Source organism: Cyanistes caeruleus, chromosome 3, assembly GCF_971803275.1.
Source record: "Cyanistes caeruleus chromosome 3, bCyaCae1.hap1.1, whole genome shotgun sequence".
NCBI classification, from domain to species: Eukaryota; Metazoa; Chordata; class Aves; order Passeriformes; family Paridae; genus Cyanistes; species Cyanistes caeruleus.
The window spans coordinates 33,132,053-33,158,022 of NC_141703.1; the positions used below are offsets into that span (position 1 = coordinate 33,132,053).

A 25,970-nucleotide genomic window follows, 5' to 3' on the forward strand; every position below is an offset into this window, starting at 1 on the left:
AATGAAATTGTGACAGCATCCAATAATGGAGCGCGTTCTTTTCCAAAAAATTTTATACCCCAGAAGCTTAGAAAGTTCTGTTTCTACATGCTTTGCTGGGTATTTTATGCTTTCCTTTAGCTAAACTTGACAATTCACAAAACAGTAGACTATGGCAGAAATCCTTTAAATCTATACACACATAGAATAGATTACACCTTTACTAAAATCTCCAAAATTGCTTACTTGAAATTCTGGAAGTGCAAGTAAAGCATATTCAAATGTTGTGTCTCCTCTAACAAAAAGCAAAAGTATCCAAAAGTTAAGATTCAAATCAATTCAGAAATAACTGACAAAAGCAGGAATTTGAAAACAAGGTCAAAATGTCCAGAAGGAGCATATTCAGGACAGAATCCAAGTAACAACACTCCTTTGTAAAAAAAATAGAAAATGTTACAAGGAAATCTGAGTAAATAAACAGCTAAAATACCACATATCTCATGTAAAAACCTTTTTTTCTCCTAACAGGTAAATAACCATCTTAACAACTGCCAGGGGACCGATGGAAAGGTTCTGGTGGCATCCCAGGGCATGCACTCTAAAAGACAGAACCTGGTTTTTTTTCCTGTGGCTCTGAAGAAAAAGGAATATCGTAAGACTGACTTATTGAAGGGAATTTGTCAGCCAAGTACTACTGACACACAGAAAGCTAAACACTGATAAATGTCCATGACTAGAATCAGTAAATGTTTCCAGAGCCAGATTTTCCACTGTGCTTTTGTGATGAGAGATGAGCAAATCTTGGAAGCTGGCTGAATAAACAGCACGCAGGCATCACTTGTCTACAAAATGCAAAGAAGTCTCTCTGCAGAATGCAACATTAATCCCTAAGCAGGAAATTGGGTGAAACAGCAAAATCTCATACGGTCTTTCACATAAAATAAGTAAAATTTGCAAACTAATTAACTAGGAATTATTGTTTCAACAACATGAAGGATTAAAGGATTTTTCTTTTCTCCCATATCTAGCTAATATTATCCAAGGTAAGGCTATGAAAAGCAGGAATTTTACTGAAAGTAATCACTGTATAGGAAGCAGAAATAAAGCAAACATGTTAGATAGTTCAAAAGCACAGAGTACAGGACCTACTCAAAAAGTAATGAACCAGTGCACAGAAGTGCTGAACTTCCAAGTACAAGTATGTCTTTTAAAACTCTTAGTATGCTACTCAATTTTTCTCTGAGTAAGAAAGTTACTAAACAGTGCACTGTCTCTGCTAGCAATAAATACATAATCTGGAATTTTAAATGAGAACTAGTCATGGTAAACTAGAAGTACAAATTACTTTAGTTAATAGGTGTCCACCTACCACAAAAAACATCCACTTGGAAAAGTGTGTTATGTGGTAGCAAAGGACAATACAAACACACTGTCTCTAAAGCAAAACCTCCACTCAGTCAACAAAAAACAACATGTTACGGGGCAGCAGAAACTTTCTCAGTGTTATACCTGAAAAAAATAACCTTATTTTCCTCAAAACATTTCATAGTTATAACTTGGAAGAACCTTGAGATCTCCTGTTCAAACACAAACACAAATATTCACTTTCATATGAAGTAATTATGAGTTTACAGCTGAAAAAAACAGTTTAATAATGAGCCACTTAGTTTCAGTAGTAATATATTTAACTTACCTTAAAGAAACATCTCTCAAACTTTAAGTTACTGACAATTTCAGCAGAAACACACACAACAGTGAAATTCTAATTATCAAATCTTTTATTTATTTTTAAAAAAAAATCATTAGATAAATAGCTATGATTGATTTTGTCTTTTTTAATGCAGGTATATTCATGCCAGAATTCCAGAGAAACTTTAATGGAGAGCAGACAAGGCAAGTCATCTTGCACAGAACAAGTTCTGCATTTACTTGGCTAGAAATGTACCCTTCTATATCACAGTCGACTGCTGTAGAGGAGATTAGCTATTAGATGTAGAAGTTTGCTTGCAAAAGGTTTAAAGAATGATAAAGGTCAAGTCACATCTGACCACCCTTGAAACATCTCAACAATCCAATCATTAAAACTAATACATTACACACTGTCATCTTTATCCTACTTAAACTGACCAGAGTTACCACTAAAATTAGTAAGCATTTGAACATTTAACATAAAAAATACTGGTGTTTTATGTTCTGATATAATCCATTTTGATAAATTAATCTAGTATTTTTTACATCAGCTTCTTTTACAGTGTTCTTAAAGTTTTCTTAAGAACCACTAAGCAAAGAAGATGAATGCTTCTTAGCCTTTTTGCAAAAGCAAAAAAAGGCCAAAAATTAAATCAACCAACCTTCTAAACACCAAGATTTGAGTCACACCACTGCACACTGCCCTGTGACCTATTCACTGATGAAAAATTAGTTGAAAAAGTAAACCATCAATTACTCATAATTAAAGAATGAAAAATTCTTTTTTCAGCATGAAACACATTTAATGTATTTTCAAGTAAGATTGTTTACATGGAATGAATTTTACACTATACATGTTTTTTGATGTTGAATCATATACACACACTGCCACAACCAACACACTTACCTGTACATTATTTACATTTTAAAATATTTTACACAGCTCCGAAACACCGGCATCATTTATCTATATACATTTTAACTGGAGTGCAAAATGCTTATGGTTCGTTAACACAGGAATTTCAACATAAATCCTGCTATCAGTTCTTCCTTAATTCAGTGGAAGTGGGTGTTAACTTTGTTCCATGCCAGCCATCAGTGACAAAGCTAAAGATTCCACTGTGAAACAAGCCATAAAAACATGGTTAATATTTGCATTTGCAGCACTCTGCAAATATTTATTGCAATATTCAATTCTGTCCTTTAATAGGAAGATACCGGTTTACTTTTTAAATTGCAGCACTCTGGGACTTCAGACAGCAAGATCTTTTGTAAGTCTCTGACAGCTCAGGTAATATTTCACCACATGCATTATCAGCTACCCATTTGTTATTTCATGTGGTAACAACTGGTAAGAAATTAGCTACTTTGTTTGAAATACTGTTGTGCACCAAAAAAATAGTTGGGGAGGTTTATATACAGCGAGCCATTCTCACAGATGGTTCTGCAGACAAGCTCTTTTAGATGTGAGTAGCAGTGATGGCAGCAGGTATTGTCTGTTTTAGACACAGGTTATAGATTGGGAAAGACCTTTAAAATAGTCAAGTCCAAACCTTAACCTAACACTGCTCAGTCCACCACGAAGTCATGTACCCTGGGCATATCTACAGATGGTGTAAAAACCTGTGAGAACATCCATTTGTGTCCCAGCTAACCCTGATGCCCCACAGCCACACTGAGCAGTTGCCCCTCAAACTGGCACTGATTAACAATTTAAGCTCATACTAGGTCATAAGTAGAAACATAGATATGTCATCCTCTGCTGTTTCTACTGCCAAGGGAGTAACTTCCAACAGATGGGCAGAGCAAAGAGCCCAGTGCAGTTGCAGCTGAGGCACCATAACACTAAAATCTTATCTGGTCAAGATATATCACAGCTGTCATTCCCAATACCATCAAAAAGAATGCTCTTCCATGCCCCCAGAACTTAGTTTCATTAATTTAGAAAAGTGCTTGTCACTTGCTTGGCTACACACCTTCCCCTTATCAAGTAAACAGATGAACTGAAGATAGCTGTCACAGAGAAGCTTGGCACAAATACTCTAAAAAAATAATGACTTTAACTTAGTAAGAGGAAAGTCTTGGTGTATCTGTGCATATGCCACAAAATGAGATTATTTAAAATATGCCAACAAACATTAGAATAGATTAAAACATAAACACATTCCTAGCAAACCTGGGCGAGTGCAGGTATGTGAAAAGCCTCATGTACTTACAATGAGGAAAAGAGCCTCGACAGACAGCTTTGTTGAGAACAGTTACAAGAAACATGTGGCAGTTTTTAAAATCAGATTCCATCTTCTCTATGGATTCCATCCTACAAAACAATTTAACAGAGGAATGCTTAACAGACCAGCCCCTATATTATCTTCAAAATATGACAAAAATTTCACAGTAAATGACAAAAGTACTCTTTACATAGAATTCTGGCTTGAACTTATAATACTTCAGTTTTGCCTACATATGCTACTTCTGAAAAGCAAAGGCAATTTTGACAGGAGCACCTGTGCGCCATCAAAGGGGCATTAATAATTTCCTCATCATTTTAAAAATCTCTGCAGTGACTTAGAGGAGCTGTGTGATTCTAACTGGCACCTATCTTTCCTACATAGGTTTGTAAATAAGAGAGCCTTTCCTGGTCCTTACTGCTTTAGAGAACCTTGGGGACCTACATGGTCAGTAAAACAACAACACCCACAGTGCTTTACTGTCCGGCAATCTCTTGAATTCCAATTAGGACTCTGTCAGATACACACGAGGGAGAAGACACAGTTCACAACAGTCACTCCTTTCCTTTTTCCCCTCCCAAGAAGATACAGATGACACCTGCTATGACTTTTTCCTGCCACATGCAAGAGCATGCAACCACATGCCCTGAGTTTCAGTCTTCAACAACAGCGTTCACAAATTATTTCTGACACTCTGAATGAGAAAAACACTCCAAAAATATCAACTTCCTAACGTCACAGGAGAACGGGATGGAAGTTTTAGGTAGCATCTGTGCCAAAGAAAAATAGTTCTGAAAATATGAAATAAGCCAGTCCACACTAGCTGGCTTCAGGACCATACATCAACTTCTGAGTGTTTGACAAAGCCTTGGAGACTTGCCCAGTATCATCCTTCAAGCAGCAGGTTGCACAAACAGAAGCATAAATGCAGAAAGGAGTGGCTGCAGAAAGGGATCTGGGGGTGTAGATCAAGAAGAGTGAGCAAGGAGGACGCCCAGGCAGACACGAGGGCAAACCCCCTCCTGGGGTGCATCAAACACAGCACAGCCAGATGGACAACGGAGGTGTCCCACTGTCTAGCCTCACCTGGAGGTGCAGTTCTGGGCACAAAGTCATACTCAGAGCTGCAAAATTATGACCATGCAGAATTTTAGGTATGTGTACTTACTTCCAAGCCCCTAAACCAGCTTGCCAACGGTCTGCAAACATCAGTACTAAATTTAACACTTTCATTATAGCTTCCTTCACAAAGCTCACCTAAATTAATTAAAACACAAGGAGTAAGACAGAAATTCATTGTTAGGAATAATAATTTTCATTATTACACTGAAATAAACAGTGGTTTTATTTTTCTTATTATAAACAAAGGTTTCATATGCCATTTAATCTGACCTGTAAAAACCATCTCCTACATACAGTGTGATTCTTCCAAAGTGAAGATATTTCTATTTATTCTCCAATTCATTTCCCAGCTGACTACTTGGATGTGGACTTTGCACAGACAGTATGTGGGATAAAAGGTTACAAAGCTATCCAGGTACCTCCATTTCCTGCCATACCACTATGCATAATCTTCCTAACAGTAAAAGCCACAGTTAGTTCAGAACCTCCCATCTTCTAGAAACAAACAAGTCATTCAGTACCTATTATAAAGAATTTAATTTTATCCTCTTTCCCTGATAAAATTGAGCTGAGCACAGCAAGGGAAACTGGATCTCACACTGGAGCATGAAAAGCTACTACTTCTTCAAGAGTACCCATATATTGTTTAGTATGTATACTGCAAAACAGACAGCATGATTAGTACAAAACTATTTTCATGTCCTGGTAACTCAATACATCAAATATACAAATTTTTTACTCACCTTTTCTCTCAGTAAGCAGCGATCATGAATTGTAGATAGATATCTGTAATGAATCTTTATCAATTGATCTAAATCTTTGGCTTCTTCTACCTGATGTTGAAACTCCAAGCCTGTACTGTGGAGAATCTTAAAAAGAAAACCGAAGCTATTAAATTCCATGCTGCATACAAGTGATTATACCTCTCTTCAAAGAGATTTTTTAAGAACCTGAAATTGCATGGTTCATTTGCTCTTCCCTCTCAAATTTTAGGATTAGCCTCCTAATTACCATCTATAGCAAAAAATTCAAGCTCTTCTCATAACTACACAGCAACATACCTCACATAAATAGATATACTGCCACTACACAAGGGCATGACTATCCCCAGAGAGGCTGAATGGGAATATACACTAATTTTATTAAAAGCAAAATAGGCAACAATAGAGCATATATGTATCTACAGACATTGCCTTTGTATTTGAAAAATCATGTATACACTGTGTACTAGAGGTTTTTGAGAACCACTTTTTGCATTACTGTGCTTAAGTTATCTAGCACTGGGAGAAACAGAAAAAAGAATCAGTAATACACAAAGATCAACCATATGTATATAGAACTTCTAAAGCATTTTTAGAATTACTGATTTAAAATGGCCAAGTTGAAACTGAAACATGCAGAAAGGACATTATATTTCCATTTTTCTTTTTGTTTTGGAGGGTTTTTTAGGTTTTAAAGGAAAATTTATTACACAATAATAATATAAATTTATAAATATATAAAAATATAATATAAATAAATATAAATATAAATTTTATATATATTATATATAAATATATATAAATATATATAAATATATATAAATAAAAATAATAATTTTAAAGGAAAATTATTAGGATTTACAAGCTCCTAATATAAATTAATTTGCAATATAAGACAAACCCTAGTCATGATGTAGTTGTGCAGGCTGTTGACAAAATGCATAAGCTTCACTCTTAAGAGGAACATGCGATGTATTTGTTGTTTTATATTTTCTTTTTGTGGTCCAAATACAGGAAGTGTTCCTTGTTCTAATGAAGTTGCTTCCTTATTCTGTGAGTTTTCTGCAGCAGAGACTAGTTCTTAAAAAAAAAAAAAAGAGTGTTGTGCTTTTTGGGAAAAGACTTAACCAAAAAGTCATACCCATAAAGTTTAAACAGTAAAAAAACACATACTTTTAGGAAGATAATTACTTAGCTGATGTTCAAAATATAGATGAACCCATAAACTTTCTAATTTCTTTTTCTAAGACATGAAGTCTATATCAACTTTACATGAGACAGGAAGAGTATAAACATTACTTGGTGAAGGAAATACTAAAAACTTTCCTTGTATAATCCCCCAACAGTTTACTATTTCAATCTCAAATAGAGTACTTTTTTCATCTTGTTTTCTTAACTTGTCTGCAAGGTATTACTCATAAAAAGATTATACATAAACATTAGGGTGTGGTAGACAGAGTTTCTTTCAATAGAAAAGTCTGTAGAATGAAGTAACAAGTTTCCAGTATAACTAACTAGACTTGAATCAAAGAGAATGCATGAATGGAGCTGTCCCTGAGGCTGACAAGAAGTGAAAAACACACCCAGCTTAATATAGGTAATTTGCAACACTAGCAGAGATTATTATTTTATAGAATGAATCAAAATTCTAACTAGTTTATACTGCTTACTGTAGAAAGCAGAAGACTAATCATATCCTTAGACCACAAAACAGAGTATCTCACACTGAAGAAGTATCTTACCATCAAATCGTAGAACATCTAGACTATACTTGGCCCACTTTATTTGCAGCAAGAGCAGAAAAACTTGATTGTAGATTTTTTGGCATTCTAAGCTTATAACTATATCCACAGGCCAAGGAACCTAGGAGGAGGAGAAGATAATAAAGATAGAAAATATAAGTCACTTTAATACAACATTTTAAATCTGTTCTAGAATAAGAACTGCAACCATTTCATTAATTCACTACCTTGTAACTCAATGTCAAACCATCTAAGGTGTGGACAGGGAGTTTCTTCTTTGCTGTATCAACACTTTCAAATGATATTGACAACCTATGCAAGGAAACAAGTGATGTAATTGGTGAGAATCTGTTTTAAATGAGGTGTTAGCTTCACTAATTTTTATTTCTCACTTCTAACCACTAACTGTCTGATTTAATCCAGAGGACATGGGTAGGAAAGAGAAAACAGCTCAAAACTTCATTAAAACACATTTTAATTAGTGTGCTAAGTGTGTTACGTGTGCATTACATTAATACAGCTAAGTGTGAAAGAAATATAACTAAAGCATGTTTTACACTTTACCTTGCACTGTCCTCTGGATAGCGTTGTCCAACTGCTTCTTGTAGGTGAACATTTAAGAAAGCAACATTCTGCCAAGTTTCCTTTTCTCTAATTTTGTCAAAAATAGATGTATAGAAGTCATACATGGTATCTCCAGCTTCAAGTAAGAAAAAATTTCTCATTGCCTGCAAATATTCTACAAGCCTGAACAAGAGAAACATGTAAGATTTCCTAAGTCTCATCATACAAGTGAATGCAAAACACAACTATATATAATACAGAATCAAAAATCTTAAAAATTCTTCACAGCAAAACCTCAGTATTGGATACAAACATAACAAAGTCTACAGTGAATCCATTGTTTAACCAAGGCATTTTTCCCTATAAGCTTTAACAGCTTCAGTAACTCCACTGGAAGCTATCCTACAGGCTAGGAAATTCTCAGAAATAGTATAGTGTTGAAATCCCATCCCTCTCCCTGTAATGAATTTAAAATGACAACACTACTAATAAATACTGTTTGAAATAATATCCCATCAAACATCCACTGATGACAAATAACAGCTTTGCTGTTGATTCAAGCTAGACCAAGTTTTTACCCAAGAGTCTATCGTGCCATATCCCCCTTTTCTTCTTAATAACTTTTATAGCCGTTTATCAAACTGGAGTAGAAACACAACATAGAATTGCTTCTTTTAGTGATGACATACCACCGGTAATAAAAAAACAAAGTTAAGGAAAAATAAATCTATTTACTTACCTATAATCCTTCTTTAAAGTTTGCATCAAATTACCACAGCATTCCAAGTATTGCTTGTCTATGTGAGGATAAAGACAAGACCTCAGTGTCAGTTCAAAAGTCTGGCACGTCACAGATTCTGAGGATCTATCCACACAGACATCCCCACCAGTAAACTTCTCATGAAAGTCACTCTGTTCCAAATACAATCTTCAAAATAGAACAAGATACTTAGGCAAGAAGGCTCATTATTCATACACGGTATAAAACAATGTCATGCCTTCAAAGATTTTGATCAGATTTGGATCCTCTGCTCCGAAGTATATGGTGCAGGGATAATAAAAGTTTATTTTAAGCAGAGCATGCATCCAGCCTATAAAGTGATCCATCATACTGTTTGTGTATCACCAGACATGAGAGGATCACGGAGGACAGCAATAACATAACTGCTTAAGGCATACTTTTGAAAAACATCAAGTTCAAATTTTATACAGCTTACTAAACAAACCCACTTTGATAGGAACTTTTAGAACTATATTGTGCATATACAACATTCAAATGAGCTTCCCAGGAAAGAAAAATAAAATTAAAGAAACAAAGTAAAAATTCAATCAACAACCACGAAACAAACAAATACAAAAACCAAAAAAAAAAAAAAAAACCCACCCCAGACATGGAGAACTGGTTTGAGGCATCTTAATTATGGGGTCTCTACATATTATATGATGGAAGAGAGTATCTGTGGTCTGCTTTTGGTAAGTGTAATTGTTTTTACACAGAAAATATCAAATTACTGTAATATATTGTAAAAAGCTGGTTGCCAGTTGCAACCGTTCTAAGAGGAAGTCTGGCTCATAGCAGCTGTCGCCTGGATAGACTGAATGAGCTGGATATTGAATTAATGTAGCAATTCTGACAACTAGAATAAACCCAATAAACAAGGGAAACAAAGTCCTATCTATGATTTCTTTAAAATAAATTCTTCCTTTTTTAATGTCAGTTTTAAAACATGTATTCACACAATATTTAGTGAGAACATAAATAGCTATTTTCTTATTTGTAATCACCTAATAAGATTTTCAGAGTTTATCTTGCCTGCTGATTTCCAAGACATTTATACTCTCTACAGGACTTACCTCACTATGAAGAATGAAGAATTTTTATGCAAGTAATTTGAGTTTTGGAAGGCTTTTACAGCTAAATGACTTAAGCACAGCAAAACAGAAGCTGCATTCTTCTAAGAATATACTTGGTGCAAATCAAGGACATTGTGTACAAAAACCAAACAAATTCATTGAAAAGTTCAGATTTTAAAATGGCATTCACTATTAAACCACTTATTTGCTAAAAGCCTGTTATAATAAGGACTACTCCAATTTTCTATGCTACAAATGGCAAGTAGCACATTCTTCACTGATTCAGTTTTTCTTCAACCAGGCACAAGCAGAGTGCCTATTTAGCTTCTCTAACTGACTGTTGGTGTTTGTGTTTATTCGGAACTTGCTTGTTTCCAGTAGCAGCAGCAACAATAATGAAAATGTGATCTACCAAATGTCACCAGGCTGAATATTGCTCTCAACAACACAGCAGGAAGATCATTCATTTACCTGGCAAAATTAATAGCCAGCAGCGGGTCATGGACATCATCCAGCTCCAAGTGTCTTTCTGCTATAGACTGCATCTTTATCAGGCTCTGCTTTGTGGCCTGCTGTTCTGTAATAATGTCTGGGACAGACTCCTCCCCGTGCCGCAGGCGAGACTGCACTGATTCCAAGAACAGTGTATATAAACTCTTCCGTTCAGCATCTGAATTGGGCAACACGTTGGAGAAAACGTCGTCTGAACTAAAAGAACTCCACAGTCCAACATTCACAAGCTAACTTTTAAAATATTACATTTAGACCACTATTCAGAAAACAAAATACCTTAAAATACGTATTAAAAATAATAGGACTAGGCCAATGTCTAACATCAGGCCTATGCTCAAAAGCACAGCATGCATATCCACAGAATGAATATCTGAAATATGAAATATTTTGGAGGTTGTTAAAGAACTTCCTACCTCAGGTACAAAAGTGATTAATTTTTAGCACCTGACAATCTTTCAGTATGTACTGAAGTGAGTCTCCAAAATAATTTAACTACCTCTACTTTCAAACATGAAGAAGCAGCAAGACGAAAAAAATTATTTTGTTTCCTTAAAAAAAAGCAAAATAAACCTCAACCCCAACATTAGTTACAATGTTGTATTATGTTTTACAATCACTCACTGAATATCCTAGATAGCCAAACATCTTTGATCTACTTATGAGAAAGCTTGAAAAAAAAATAAAAATTCCATATGCTAGTTTAGATTACTCAACCACTGAATAATGGAAAACAATTATTTATAAAAAAACATCAGTTTACTACTAGAACATACAAGCTGGTTTTGTTTCATTAAAAAAAATTGATTTTCAAGCGCATGAGAAGAAGTTTGAGAAAAATTTAAAGAAATAATAAGAACAGGGAACTGCCAACTTTATTCACTTTGCTCTTTTCACTTGTTTGCATTGGAAGAGTATTTTCCATCAGACCTGAAATTATCAACCACAGTACTGGCATTCAACAGAGTGTTACATTATTCTAAAGCCAGGGAAAGCCCATTACCAAAAGTATACCCATACTGTTAGACAGCCTAAGGCATAATGGTGTACAAGTTACATCTCACCTCTTGATGCAGCCTGCTGTGGAGAACCATCTTTGCATTGAAGATTCTTCAACAGTTGCATGGATTTTCCAGCCATGATAATTTGCTTTAGCACAGGTTTCAAAAAAGAAACCATTGTGTGCTGTCTGCTTGAAGGAGCCTGATCACTGCCAGAACTGGCACTGGCATTATCACTCATCTTCTCTTCATTCTCTGTCTTTTCTGACACACTATATAATGTGTAGGTAGCATACCAAAAATCTCTGTGATTAACTGGAACATTTTTATTTCTGTGAAGAAATAAAAAGCTCTTGAGTATTCTCCTTTCCAAAAGGAAACTTCATTACTAGAGGATATGTATCCTCTTTATTCTATGCTTTGCTTTTCTCTTAGAACAGTCATGAAGCATTTTCAAAACTGTATAAAATTAGCTCATCCTTATTTGCAAACTATCTCAAACTCTGGAAATGATAAACAATTAGCTCATGGGAGATTAAACAACTGTACAACCAATTAAGCCCCAAAAGCAAGTTAAACAGAGCAATTATAATTAAATTTATCCAGGATGTTAACTATTCACAGTGGCATGCATCCTCAGTGTCAAAATGATGAGTGATTGACTTGCAGACTTATTTCAAACCTCAAAGTCAAGTAACACCTACTAGGAAAGCTGAATAATTCTAGAGTAAGTGAAACTCAATTTGTAGTTCGCTTTGGATTTTTTTGTTGTTTACATCAGATACACAGTTTAGTCTTTGAAGTCAGATGGAAAAACCTAAATTACATCATTAAAATTAGATAATTAAAATGTAGCATAAGTTGAGATCAGCCCTGTTGGAAGAACTGAAAACACAATTATAGAACCACAAAAAGAGGATAAAATAAGGATGCTAAGGATCTCTGCTACCAAGGAATTATTACAATAGTACTGCTAGAGGTGTTGTCTTTCTTCATGCTCACTTCAACATATGTTAACAGACACAGGTTCAATTAAGTTTGGCAGATAGGGAAAAATGGATTTGTAATAACAAGCCAGAACTTTAATTTCTATATTCACTTTCCACTCCAAGCTGTCAAAAAAAGGGACCAACAAAATGTAGCATAGTAACGGAACAAAAATTAACAGCTCAAGTAATGTTTAAGGTATGCACATGTAATTCAAGACACTTATTAACTTTACTACAAGTCAGAAGCAATGAGTATTTTAATTCCAAATAGCATTTGATTCATAAAAAAATTAGTAGAGGAATGTAAAAGTAAATTTTGTAATTTTTGCAAATGTCTTGGGTTTGAGAAATGGTTACCTGCTATTAAAAAAACTCAGTACACTCAGAGTCAGCCTGCTCATTATTTACTATAGATGGGAAAAACCCAAAATAATTGCTTTCTACTCTACAAGAATACATGGTAGAGATCCATATCTATATAATTTCCCTAATGGAAAGTTTGAGACAAGTTACAGAAATATGATTAAGAATTTATTTCTTAAGCAAAATAACAAATGTGAAAACCTACTTTTACTGTCACCCTTTACTCTAGGTTCTACAACAGGTTTACTTGTACAGTATTATGTGTGTCTAGTATCAAGCATCCTTACCTCTGAATAATAAATTCTTTTGCAGGATCAAACAAATTACCATGGACTATCCATTCATCCACTGTCTGTAAGTATGGCCTCACAGTTTCAACCCAGAGAGAGAACAAAAGGGATACCTGAATTTAAAGGGAAAAATAAAAGTGGCTGAATGCTTTTATACTAAGCATTGAAAGCAATATGGTGAAGTCTAATCTCTAAATTGTGCAATCACAGTTTGTTATATATACATAACTACACTTAAGAATTTTAAAGATAAAATGTTAAACTAAAAATTACAGCTTTTTTTTTAATGGAAGCCTGTATTGTTCATGGCCCCTCTTGTTACTCCTGTCATCACAGATCCAGACAACACTTTCTCACTCTAACATCCCTGAAACAGTAACGGATAGTCATAAAACACTTTGTGGTTTCCTAACATCGAAATCAGGAAAACAAAAAGATATAATGACATTAATTGTATTTTCAATAGTATAATCAAGTTCCTGTAAAAATCCAAACCCCCACATTTCAGCATTAACTGAATTATGCAGTTGTAGAAACAGGAGGGAAAGCTGTTCCAGAGTTCCCTCTTTCAAAACAGCTTCCTGGTCTCTGATTTTCCACAGTCCTTCCCCTCAGTCCTCAAAAATTACTTCTCTTGATCCTTGAAATAAATCCATTTTCGTCCAGGTTAAGTGAACTCATGTCAAAAAACAATAATGCTTTAGTTACTAATTCTAGTAATTTAGTTAGTTCTAGTGTGTTGTTCTGTTAAGGAAGGAATTATTTCCTCTACCGTTTGCTCAGATGCCTCTCCAACACTGTCATATTCAAGAATAGCTTTGTAGAGGGTATTAAGCAGATGAGATGCTCGTACAACATTTCTAGTGTCAGGTGGCACTTCTGCTACTCCTGTGCTGAACACCTTGTGAAGTACCTTCAGTTGTGCTAGTCTGGGAGACAGCTTATCTATTACTATTGAAAGTGTGACTGTTTTATCTGAAAATAAAAAAAAAAAACAACAAACAAGATGCATAATATAACGTCCAACAGAAAAGCAAATTTTGGCAGTGTTAATTACTTGCGTGTCCCCCCTCATGTAAAACTTCCCTTCCACTGTACCTTTGTTGATTATGCATTTTTCAATTTCAGTAAGTTCTTCTTTAAAACTAATGAAATATTTATACAAAGCCCACATAAAAGCTTGGTAGGTTCTGAATGGGGCTTCTGTAGTCTTCTTTGGAGTGGAAACTGTTCCATGCATTATGCTTTCTGGGTTGTGTCCCATTACTTCATCAATAAACTTCTGTAGTCTAAACACAACTTGACCATATGCTGCTATCTGCTCCAATACAGATCTCAGGCAATTCTAAAATAAAAGCAAAAAAAACCTTTCTCGAATCATCTAACAAAAACTGTATTTCATAAAGCCTAAAATGGCATTACAATATTATTTTTATTAATTAAAATATTATAGAATTCTGCAATTGCTATTGCTTCATCATGTTCTCAGATACAGGAACAGCCCATTCAGTTTTATTATGTCAGATGCTCTTTTAGACAAAACACAATTGTAGAAATATGTAGAAAAATGGCAGAAATGTCCACAAGCAGTTTAATTTCCTATTCCCACAAATTATATCTTTCTAATAACATATTCCTCTGAGATTCAGAAACAACTTACATGGGTTAAATGAGTTACAATAATATCATTCCGCACAGTCACTTTTCCATCATTCAGCTGAAATATAAAAAGCTTTTTCACTCCTGAAAGTAGCCTTGAAAAAAAACAAAAAGAGTAGTAATTTTCCCCCTTAATGGACTTATAATTATATATAATTAATAAAAAACTAGCTCTCCCTTGCCTTAAAGTTTATTTTCTTTGAGTAACAGGAGACCACAAATCAAGTACGATGCTATTGGTACTGTAAGTTGTTGCCAGAACAAGAAGTATTAAACACTGGCATGAAGTAAATATTTCCTAAAGTTTCTTTCCAGTTGAGATGATTTCCAAGCTATAAGAGACTCAGTCTGCTTTCCAAAACTGAGCATTGTTTTATAAATCCATAGGGACAAGATAAGAACAAACTGGTTCTTTTTAACAATTAGACTTGAATAATCAATGCCAAAAAAAAGCTAGTAAGCTACTTTCTTCTTTGTGAATCACAGAAGGAAAGGACCCTTAAGATCATCTAGTTACAGTCCTCAGGCCATAAAGTGACACCCCCTCTCACCAGACAAGGTTGCTCAGAGCTCCACCCAACCTGCCAGGGACGGGGCATCATAGGCATCCACAACTTCTCTGGGCAACCTGTTCCAGTGCCTCAAATGTGAATGGTTAACACACATGCAGCACCTTTACTGTCAGAAACAGTATAAATTAAAAGCTTAGTAAGAATTCCTTCTTCGGACATCTTCAAAGAGAAACCTCTCATTTCCTTGAGAGAAATACTAATGTTAAAATGCAAGCTTTGTGATGTTGCACTTACCAAAGAGTTTCTCGTATAACCTGTGTTTCTGTGACCAGTGTCCTCTCTTCTGGCACATACAAAGGATCACTGGCGTACAAATGGTGGTCCCTTAGAGAAAAGGAAATTAAAACAATTCAATGGCTGAAATAACAGCTAAATCACCTGAAAGTAAGAATGAAGCAATAATCTTTAGGCTTGGTTTTGTTCTGCTCACATCTGAGCAGATTCAATCCTCACAAGGACATTTTAAGTACATAAAACAAAAAAAGCACAGCTTATTTTCATATTGTTAAGCAAGATACTGTGGAAAACACTCAAATATCATCTCATCTTACATAGCAAGACAAGAAATTAAGTAGCAAATGCCTGAAGTACTGAATTTCCACTATTTTGTGGGGGCGAGAGGGAGGGAGGTTGTGGGTTTGGGGTTGGTTTTTTTTTTAAATTATTCAGTTATTTCTATTCAGTTATTTCTCATTCAGTGCTGTGAAAACTTATCATTACTTTACAGAAAAAATGCCAAGCAAAAAAGTAAAATACCAATTTCTCTAAGCCATATAAGAAAATTCTCTCTTTAGCTCAAAAGCTTACTTAAGAAGTGGAAATTTTCATATCCATCTATGAATTTTCTCTAAAGATTCTGTCTTACACAATTCTTTGTAAACCTTCCTCAGTACCTTTTCATATTTTAGCAAAGTGTAGAATGATTATGTACATTTTTATATTTTTACTCATTAATATCAGTGGCAAAAGCTATGCAATCACACTCAAAAACAAGAAGTCCAAATTAAGTAATACTACCTATATATCACATCTAGCAACACTGCAGCAGAAGTAGTATTGTTTTATTCATGTTACCCATTATCTAATATTGATTGTAAATTGTGGATTATCACTGGATAGAAAACCACCTTATACTAAAATAACTCCTTGATTAAAAAACTCATTAAGAAAACCAAGGGCAAATCTACTGAACTTCATAGCTGATACATCAAAATTTGGGACAGGAAAGAATTAGACTCCCTTTTATTTTTAATTCTCATTTTCTTTTCAAGGCCATGGTAAATTATGGCAATGTACTGTTTTAAGTTTCTTCCCCACACAAAATTTACGTTTAACTTTCTAAGGGAAGCACCAAAAACATTTTAAAAATTTAAACATTAGGGGGCTCCTCACTTCCAGGACCACTTACAACTCACCTATATTAGGTCCTCAAAGACCTTATAAGGGTCAAGCTAAACAAAAGATACACATCTTTGAAAAATTAAACCCTTCTCTCTGACATGAGAAACTTAATAAAAATTAAATAAAAGGTTAAGAATCTATAATAGAAAAAGCAGCTCATTTGTTCTTCTTATTAATTTGTACCCCTTTAATTCTGTTCTTAAGTGAATTGTAATTACTATAGCATCTTTATGCTTCCAACAGTAAAGAGTTTTAAAAAAGTCAGTATTTAGCATTGTATGCCAGGAAGGAATATTTTACTGTTTTCTTACCAGACTGCAGCCAGGTTGGAATGCAAGTGCAAACTATGTGAAAAGCGAGGAGCCCTTCCCATCCAGTACTGAGGAACCACGTGATGCTCCAGCCAGCTGCGGGCATCAGGCTCACCGACTGTGAAAACATGAGACAGGCAGCAAGGTGTTTTTATTTATCCATGAAATGCTTATAAAACACAGGAAGAAGTTATTAATAAGCCTATTCACTCAGCTGCAGAATCACAAATCTTTTCAAATTAATTACCATTTACACTTTACTGCATTGGGAATTTAATACCACTGTGTACAAATTAATTTATACAGAAACGTAATTCTGCACATTTCCCAAATGCTGCAAAAGTCCTAAAAAATAAGCTCTGCTCAGTGCTGCTGAGGCCTCATCTGGCTACTGTGAGCTGCTTTGGGTGCCACAATATAAGAAAGAGCTATTAGAGAGTGTCCAAAGTAAGGCTATAAAGACAGTGAAAGCCCCAGAGGGGAAGCCATATGAGGAGCAGCTGTGGTCAGTTGGTCTGTTCAGCCTGGAGGAGACTGAGGGGCGACCTCACCATGGTCCACAGCTTCCTCATGAGGGGAAATGCAGGAACAGACTCTCTGGTGACTCCCTCCTCTCTGTTGACCAGTGATACGGCCTGAGGCGATGGCCTGAAGCTGTCAGGGGATGTTCAGGCTGGGTATCAGAAAAAGTTTTTCCACCCTGTGGGTGGTTGGGCAATGGAACATCCCCAGGGCAGTGGTCACAGCACCAGCCTGACAGAGCTCAAGGGTTTGGACAACACTCTTAGGCACAAGGTGTGACTCTTGGGGATGATCCTGTGCAGGGTCAGGAGCTGGACTTGGATGATACCTGAGGGTCCCTTCCAGCTCAGGATATATGATTCTAGAAGCTTGAAGATATACATGGTTCCTGATTCTTTCTCAAAAAATGTGTTTGTGTCTTGGGCAATTCTCAAATGCTATATACAAAAACAGGCTGACTTAAAAAATAAACTGCCAAGTGTCATCAACTTTATCACAACATTCTTTTTTTATCCGACATTTAGTACATTACCTAAAACAGCTTTTTCTAAAATGTGATTGTCAACAGAACTTTATCTAATCCCAGTTAGATAGCTACTGCTTATATAATATATATTAAGCAGCAGTCATTTATCCCACAATATTTCGTGAAAAAAATATACAGCTACATTTAATACTCCGAAGCTATTCAAGAGAAAGTCACTAGTATTTTAACTAAATAAAACCTTTTTTTTCCCAGAAACATTTCATACCCACAACTGAGCCAACTATTTCTGTTTGAAAATAAATTTTTGCTTCACATTCTGATATATTGTTTCTTTACTGGAAAAAAATAAATCAGTAAAGAACAGTAACATGCACCTTTATATTTCAATTCTAGATCTGTAACACAATGCCTCACTAAAGAATAATAAAAAAACCACATTATCTTGCTAAATTTTAGTACATATATCAGAATAACTACAGCTTATTCTAACCTTTCCAGGAAGCATTAGGTACTGTCTTCTTATTTGGATCTTGGTCTTCCAAAGGTGTCCTGTCTACTTGAATACCCGAGTCCTCCCTGCTCAAGGGCTGAGTGTCCTCTTCCTCTTCACTTTCTCCAGACCAATCCTGTGAAGTGCAATAAACCCCAAGACACTTCAGTACAACACAGCAGACACTTCTATATTCAGCTCCTATTCAAGCCAATACTAACTCTCTTATTCTTTTTTACACTATGAAGTAAATTCAGGACAACAGGACTAACGTAACTGTCCAACAGAGAATTATTTAAGTTATATAAACATTAATAACCAGCAAATCAGAGTTCTAGAAAAGTTCACAGAACTGCAGTAGGTTCTGCAAGAAGCAGAAGCAGGCAGTTTAATTGCAGGACTAAGTCAAAACATTGTGAAAAACAGAAGTTATTCTGTTATTCTGCTTGAGCCTGTGTTATTTCATGGTATTGAGCAGAGTACTGGGGAATCCTTCAAGAATCAACATTCAGAGCATGCACACTAGGACAACACAATCAGGTCTTTAACACACTTCAAACCAGTTTATACAGTTGGGGTTTTACCTTAAGAAATTACTTACTGGTGTATCTATTCCTGGGCCAAAGTAAATTTCTTCTCCTTCCATCAAATACTTTCCCCAATCAAATTCTTCTTCCTTTTCTAAGAGAAACATAAATATAAAAATAGTAAGTATCACATAACTGACTTTCTTCTCCTCTAAAACACTTCCAAAGTTAAAACTATCTTGATACTCTATAGCTAAAACAAAAGACATTCCCTTCCACTTAAGGTTACACCACCGTTCCATTAACAAGGTTCAATATGACATAAATTGTGATGTATCAACCATGTATATCCCTTATTAATTCTCAACTTTATTGCTTATACACTCAAAATATGCAATACAATGTACCATCAGCACATTTAACATTTATATTATGTTACACTACCCTACACTTCAGTCCTGGAAAAACATGCAAGAATGCAACACACCACTTATTGTGACTAGTAAGTCCCATTTAGCTCAATAATTTAAATATGCACAAGGATCTCAGACTGTAAACAACGTAAACCAAGAACTGTCTACAGTCCAAAAAAGATACCACATATCCATGATGTGATGTGCGATACTTTCAAAGTAACAACCACACTTACAACATATGATATCTTAAACATGAAGCTTACTCAACTGTAATTAGTGTTGTTTGAGATAACTTCTTCATATTCACATTCCTGGAATGGGCTGAAAGTGCATTCAAAACACCGCCGAGGGAATGTGCAGAGATCATTCAAAAAGGAATCTTAAGATGCAAGATTTTCTTTAGGTTAGTCTGAAATATTCTTCTTTCAGTCTATGATACAACACTGTAAACAAATGGGGGATGGTATCCACTCAAATTTAAGCACAAGCCTCATTTTCAGGCACTGAGTGAAAAAGTCCTACTTTAGAAAGCAGGCAGCTGGGATCTCCCTCTGGAAACCTTCAAATGTATCTCCCTTTCCTTGATTATTTACATCACCATCAGGAATTTACATCACCAAAACTTTTTCCAGAGATCTAATATTGAGATGCAAGACAGAGACTCAGGACAGAAATCCACTGTCTGTCTTTGAGCATGTAAGCACTGCTGAACAGATGGAGAACTTTTGTTTGTGATTGTGGTCCAAGTCAAAGAGAGTTCCCAATGTACATCAGTGGCTGGAAAACTTAAATAAGTGATGCAACATAAAAAGGGGTAGGAAAGACTTGCAAGGTATTTTAAATGTACAAATTATAAAGACAATCAGTAAAGCAATGTGAAATGAAGGAGATAATAAAATGGAAAAGAAAAATGTCCTTCTTATCAGACTGCATTGCAGTTTGTATCTTTCATTAGCCATATAAACATCTCGTAAACTTACCCACTTCTTTGACTCGTGGTTTTTCCACATAGGTGGTGTTGGATGGCGAATCAGACAAACACAACAGAAGAGACAGTATGGAATAGTGTGTATCCGTCTTTAAAACACATTAGAAAAAAAGCAAGCCTGTAAGTGGTCTAAAAGATTTTGCTTAGTAACAAAGCCTATTATCTGCAGAAACGCTCCCCATTAGTTCCCATTCCCCAGTCCTGAATTACAAAAAGAACATCTGCAACATGACATTGAATTGTCCATTTTCTTCTGCTTACTAATTAGCCAAACAGTATACAAGTCCTTCAAAAGCAGCCACAGCATATGCTGCCTCTTACTGAGCTGATAATCAGAGAATATGGAAAAGATGCAAGTGAAAGTAAGAAGTCACCACAGGACAAGGGATAATGGACAGCCACAAAAATGTTGATGAACTGGAAGGACACAGGTATGGGCCGGCAGGAAACCAAGTCTTAGCTTCCCTTTTCACATGGCCAATTATTTCAAACAGAGGCTAAAATTACATTAACTAAAATCACTACATTTTAATATCATGTTTATATTATCTTCTCAGATCTGAAAAGCTACACAGATCACTAAGGATGAATCTAAAACTCCAATATTACAGTTGTGAAACAAAAGGCCTTCAATCAGGTTAGAATACTGTGCCAAAACTGGGATGGTCCAGAAATTTCTATTATTGTCTATTCCCTAAAATGTGTTTACCAGTATAAAACCATTTCTTACTATAAAAAGATTTTTCTTTGGCCTCATTGTAACTTTACAAAGATCTTCAGTCAACCATTTCACATCTAGACACGTGGAGATTCTGCTGTCTAAATCCTTATACACTTTCACACATTCATTAGCACACAAAGCTGTTTTGGAATGAGTTCCACTTGCATTTTAGAAAAAATAATTCAAATTTCTGACAAAGCAGCATATACAAGGATTATAACATGTTCCTATCAAACAGTACTGATTTTGTCAAAGAAAACCAGCAGGTCATTGACAGAACCACATGTGTGAGCTGGTGCTCCACTTACCAGCCACAGAAACCAGTAAATACCTAATCTTTCCAGTTATGTGTCACTGCTAAAAACTAAATGCCATTCAACTTCCCTAATATGAGATTAATTTGCCTCCAGCCATACCCCAGTTGCATTTTTAAAAAGAAAAGGAAATTAAAAAAATCTTAGGGAACTTGCAAAATTCAAGTATTAAGTACTTTCTTGGGTGTTTGGTTTGGTTGGTTTTAATTTCACTCAAATCTCAAAAGAAGCACTATTAAAGTGGATTTTCAAAAATCCAGAGATTACTATTCAGTACAGTGAATATGTGTAAGCTATGAAGGGCCCCTGGATTTTCTCCACAAATTAAGAGGAACCTAGAACAATGTCATGAGGTAGCTTTACCTTTAAGACAGCTTAGAAAGAGAGGTATTTATCAAAGAAAGTTAAATGTCAGTTCGATGAGAAGTAAAATCACACTGCAACTCAGAAGACACAATTCTATTAAAGAGCATCTTTACATGGAGCACCACCTCTTAAATCAGAAGCTTAAATCTCCCAACAGCAGGAATTTTCTAAGATCCAATTCATTATTACACTGCCACACTGGAAAGAAACTGAGTGAGACAACTTTGCCATCTTCATCCACTCCATATCCTAAACTGACTTGATACAAAATGTATCAATGGCAAAACACAGGCAGTCTCAATATAGAAGCTACAGAATAGGAGCAATCCAACTGGAAACTCTAAAACCAAAACACCCAGATGGATTACTTAAAGTAAAAGAATTGGCAAAGAATAAGAAATGCTCAGTTCATTGTTGTTTTAGAACAGACAAGAATCTAGATTCACCTAGACTCCAGCTACAGCATTTGTACAATGCTGACCCTAAAACACTTGCTCTGTGTGAGTATGCAATGAGATTCACAGTCATAAAACCCCATGTCCTGAAACCCTGAGAAGACAATATATGCATTTTCATTTCTGGAAATCCGTGACCTGAACAGCAACTCCAAAGTCTGCTACTATGTCACCTGAAATTTCCAACACATTACAACTGAAGTTCCCATTGTCAGTGTAAATGCAAGAGGGATGGAGAAAAGAACAAGGAATTTGCAACGTACATACCTTTGTTTCTTCAGTACTTGGGAGTGGCAAGTTCAGAAATTTTTCTGTTAGTCTTTTCCAGCTTGCAGCTTTTCCAAGGTCAGAATGAATTACCAATTTTTCATGTATTCTAATAACACAAATAGTATCAAGAAGGTTTTTAAAAATATATATATAACCAATGCATTATTAATACATAGACATAAAACTTACCCTTCTATTGTTCTCTCTACTTTATGACTGTTCACATCAAGAAAACGGTGAAATCTGTGTAAGAAATCTGCATTAGAATATGTTTAAAAGGAAGCTGAAGTAAGAAAATAAAACTGCATTACATATATGAAGACATTACTAGTTTAATAATGCACACTTAGCAACAGCATTAAGCATCAACAAAATTCAATCTTGGCATATCTTAGCTCAAGAAGGATTAAATATAATTGGCCTGAAAGATGTAAAAATTGAATGCAGGTTACATCTAAACAGCACTCTAAGCTGAATGGAAAATTACTACTGTACCAGCAAACTAAGCAATTAAAGTATGCTGTCTGCTAAGTCAAGTAGAGCAAGGAGATCAAGAACTGTGTTGTCAAAGGCATTGGTGTCAAATGCACAAAATTATCTGGGACCTGCATCACAGGCAAAAAAAACCCACCCACATGGCAAGGCCTCTAAACCCAAAAGAAGCTAATTTTTATAAAGGATAGGGAGAGTGTCAAAGAGAAAAAAGAGCTTGATCAAAAATAAAGACAGATATATCAACAAAGGTATATATATGTATAGGGACAAAACAAGAACTCATGAAAGGTAAAACGGACTTTGGAGACTAAATTAGGTTATGAATAGGTTCTTCAGATACAAAGATTAAAAAAACAGGGAATAAGATGTGACAACACTGAGTACAAGGTCAAGATACTCTGTATGTCCTCAGAACCAAATCAATGTTTCCAGCAACAGGTAATAGAAAATAGTAAAATTCTCATGACCACAGACATAAATGAAAATTGCTGAATCCCTGTCATGAGCAACAGTTAAGCTAAATAGACTGAAATTCAAAAGACAGTATGAAATCACCTCAATGCCAAAGTAATGAACTAGAATGTGAAACTGTAAGGCAGTTAGTAAGGATTTTAATAAGTAGCACTGCAGGATGAAGATAGGCCCATGTTAAAGACTTTGTAACTACATACACATTAGTCTGATTTCAACAGTGTATAAGGACTTGAAATAAGAGCACAATAAAATATAGCACTGACTAGGTGGCATTTAAGTTTAAGAAAATATCTAATTTATTACAGCACATTAGCTTACATAGGAAATCATTAATTCAAAAGGCTGGTAAGTATAAGAACTGGAAGATTTAGAATATCACACTGAAAAGACAATAAAAAACCAGGAATCTGCCCTGAAAAGTAAAATTAAGCTGCAGGGAAGTTATCAGTGAAAATCCTTTAGTCTGTTACTCAAAGCTTTAATTAATGACTAGCATACATACAAAAAAATATATCTTTTTTTTTAGGCAAGTTGGGAATATCATGAATAAAAGAGGACTAGAGAGCTGCATGTAAATAAATAAGTGGATCCGAGAACTACAGCACACAAACATCATCAGATCTAACAATACAAATCACAAGTACCCAAGTATCACAAACTTGAAACTAAGGAGAGTTTCTGCTACAACCTAAGGTCTGACTGTTTGCAAATGTAATACTAGATAATTTCAGGCTGATGTTCCATGAACATTCCTTTGTGACTGTTCACATCAAGAAAATGGTGAAATCTGTGTAAGAAATCTGGCATGAGTCTGGCATGAAAAAAAAACTTCTTCCCAACCCACCCTGTCAAAAATTTCACTCTGCATCACCCCCTCTGCTTTCTAAAGGCACATAAAAAACCCAAATAAAACCCCAACAATTCCCCAATCTAAAAAAGCACACAGCTACACAAGCACCTGGGTGACCAAAACTGAGGGTGAGATTTGCATATTTTATTTGAACCTATTAGCACTTAGGATTCACAGATGCAATGCAGTTATGCTACTGCTCCTCCAAAAATGCATTCTATCAGCATGAAAAATGTAAAGTAGCATTGATTTTATATGGATTAGCTACTAGCTGATTCCAAAAAGGCAGCAGCTAGTGATAGTACGGGTAACTGGAAATACATCATGACAGAGTTTCACAGCTTTCACAGAATATTCTGAGTTGGAAGGAACCTACAACGATCATCGAGTACAACTCAAGCTGGCAGAATAGACTGGAACAATAACCGTGATAACTGAAAACTGGAAGTTTCACACTCAAGTGTGGAAATTGAGTAAGGGCATTTTATGTGGCAGCATAAAGGGCTACTACGTATTTAGAAATTAATAAGGACCTCGTTTCTGACAAGCCCAAATAACACCAAACACGTTCTCTTCCTGCAGACTGATAACCTTGCACACAAGCAGCACAGCATCCTTAGCCAGAAGGTTTATCTCAATTTGGCAGAGCCCTCCTCACTTGCTTTTTACACACAAACATAATGCATCTCCCACCAACAAAATTCTGGGCGGCTAAATGAACACGCTGAAAGGCACCTTTTAACATAGCAGAAAATCCCTAAAAGACCAAGATTCAAACGTGACAGAGTAGCGGTCATTGATGCGCGGCAGACTCGTACAAGGCCCTCGGCGCTTCCCCAGACACGGCGCACGGTGGGCACGGCGGGCCGCGGCCCCGTCCCACACCCCCGCGGCAGGCACCGGGACCCTCCATCTCCCGCTGACCTGAAGTTGGACCAGGCGAAATTGAGCGCCGCCTGGAAGCGGTCTCCGCCCAGCTCCTCCTCGGGCAGGCCGGTCACGCAGCGCACCAGGGCGCGGACGGCGCGGTCCTGCTCCTGCTCGAAGCGGCCGCGGGGGCCGGGCGGGACGGGCGGCGCCGCCATGGCCCGGTGTCGAGGCGGGGAGACACACGGGGACAGAGGGACACAGGGGCGGCACCGCCGGCGCCGCGGAGCCGCTCCCGCCTCCCGCCCCTCCTCTCGCGAGGCTTCCCCGCGCGGCGCATGCGCCTGGCGGCCGCGCTGTCAGCGGTAGGGGGGCGGGCGCTCGGCACTTCACGGCGAGGGGGGGCTGGGGCCGTGAGGGAGCCGGCGGGAATGAGTGTGGGGGACCCGGCAGAACGGGGAGAGAGGGAGCCGGCAGGATTCTTCCTCGTCGGGAGAAGCACCGCCGATCCAGCCCCATTGCTTCAGCATCCCCCTTTCACGGAAATTACACTTGTCTTCCGAAACATCCCAATAATCACCCGGGATCAGTAACTGTGAATTAGATTGATTACAGGATCACTTAGGTTGGAAGAGCCTTCTGAGATCACCGGGTCCAAGCTATGACCCAGCACCACCGTGTCCTTAGACCACG

At 36.4% G+C, this 25,970-nt stretch overlaps 1 protein-coding gene across 2 annotated transcripts; it reads right to left on the bottom strand.

Moving 5' to 3' along the window:
• Positions 1 to 1,739: 1,739 nt before the first annotated feature.
• Positions 1,740 to 25,680, bottom strand: TUBGCP5 (tubulin gamma complex component 5). Of its 2 annotated transcripts, XM_023947293.2 has the most exons (24): positions 25,335 to 25,680; positions 22,781 to 22,834; positions 22,589 to 22,697; positions 20,458 to 20,554; positions 19,746 to 19,856; positions 19,136 to 19,215; positions 18,535 to 18,670; positions 17,036 to 17,153; positions 15,558 to 15,647; positions 14,753 to 14,846; positions 14,191 to 14,437; positions 13,865 to 14,067; positions 13,090 to 13,205; positions 11,514 to 11,782; positions 10,411 to 10,609; positions 8,825 to 9,013; positions 8,086 to 8,268; positions 7,749 to 7,833; positions 7,522 to 7,642; positions 6,681 to 6,859; positions 5,762 to 5,887; positions 5,065 to 5,153; positions 3,885 to 3,985; positions 1,740 to 2,787 (listed from the first exon to the last, which is right to left on the bottom strand). In XM_023947293.2, the coding sequence occupies exons 1-24, from the start codon at positions 25,493 to 25,495 to the stop codon at positions 2,741 to 2,743; spliced, it is 3,204 nt and encodes a 1,067-aa protein (XP_023803061.2). In that variant the 5' UTR covers positions 25,496 to 25,680; the 3' UTR covers positions 1,740 to 2,740. The 2 variants fall into 2 exon arrangements, with proteins under 2 accessions (XP_023803061.2, XP_086736783.1); XM_086880657.1 differs by lacking the exon at positions 19,746 to 19,856 and having other exon boundaries at positions 25,335 to 25,611.
• Between the last annotated feature and the right edge of the window lie 290 nt (positions 25,681 to 25,970).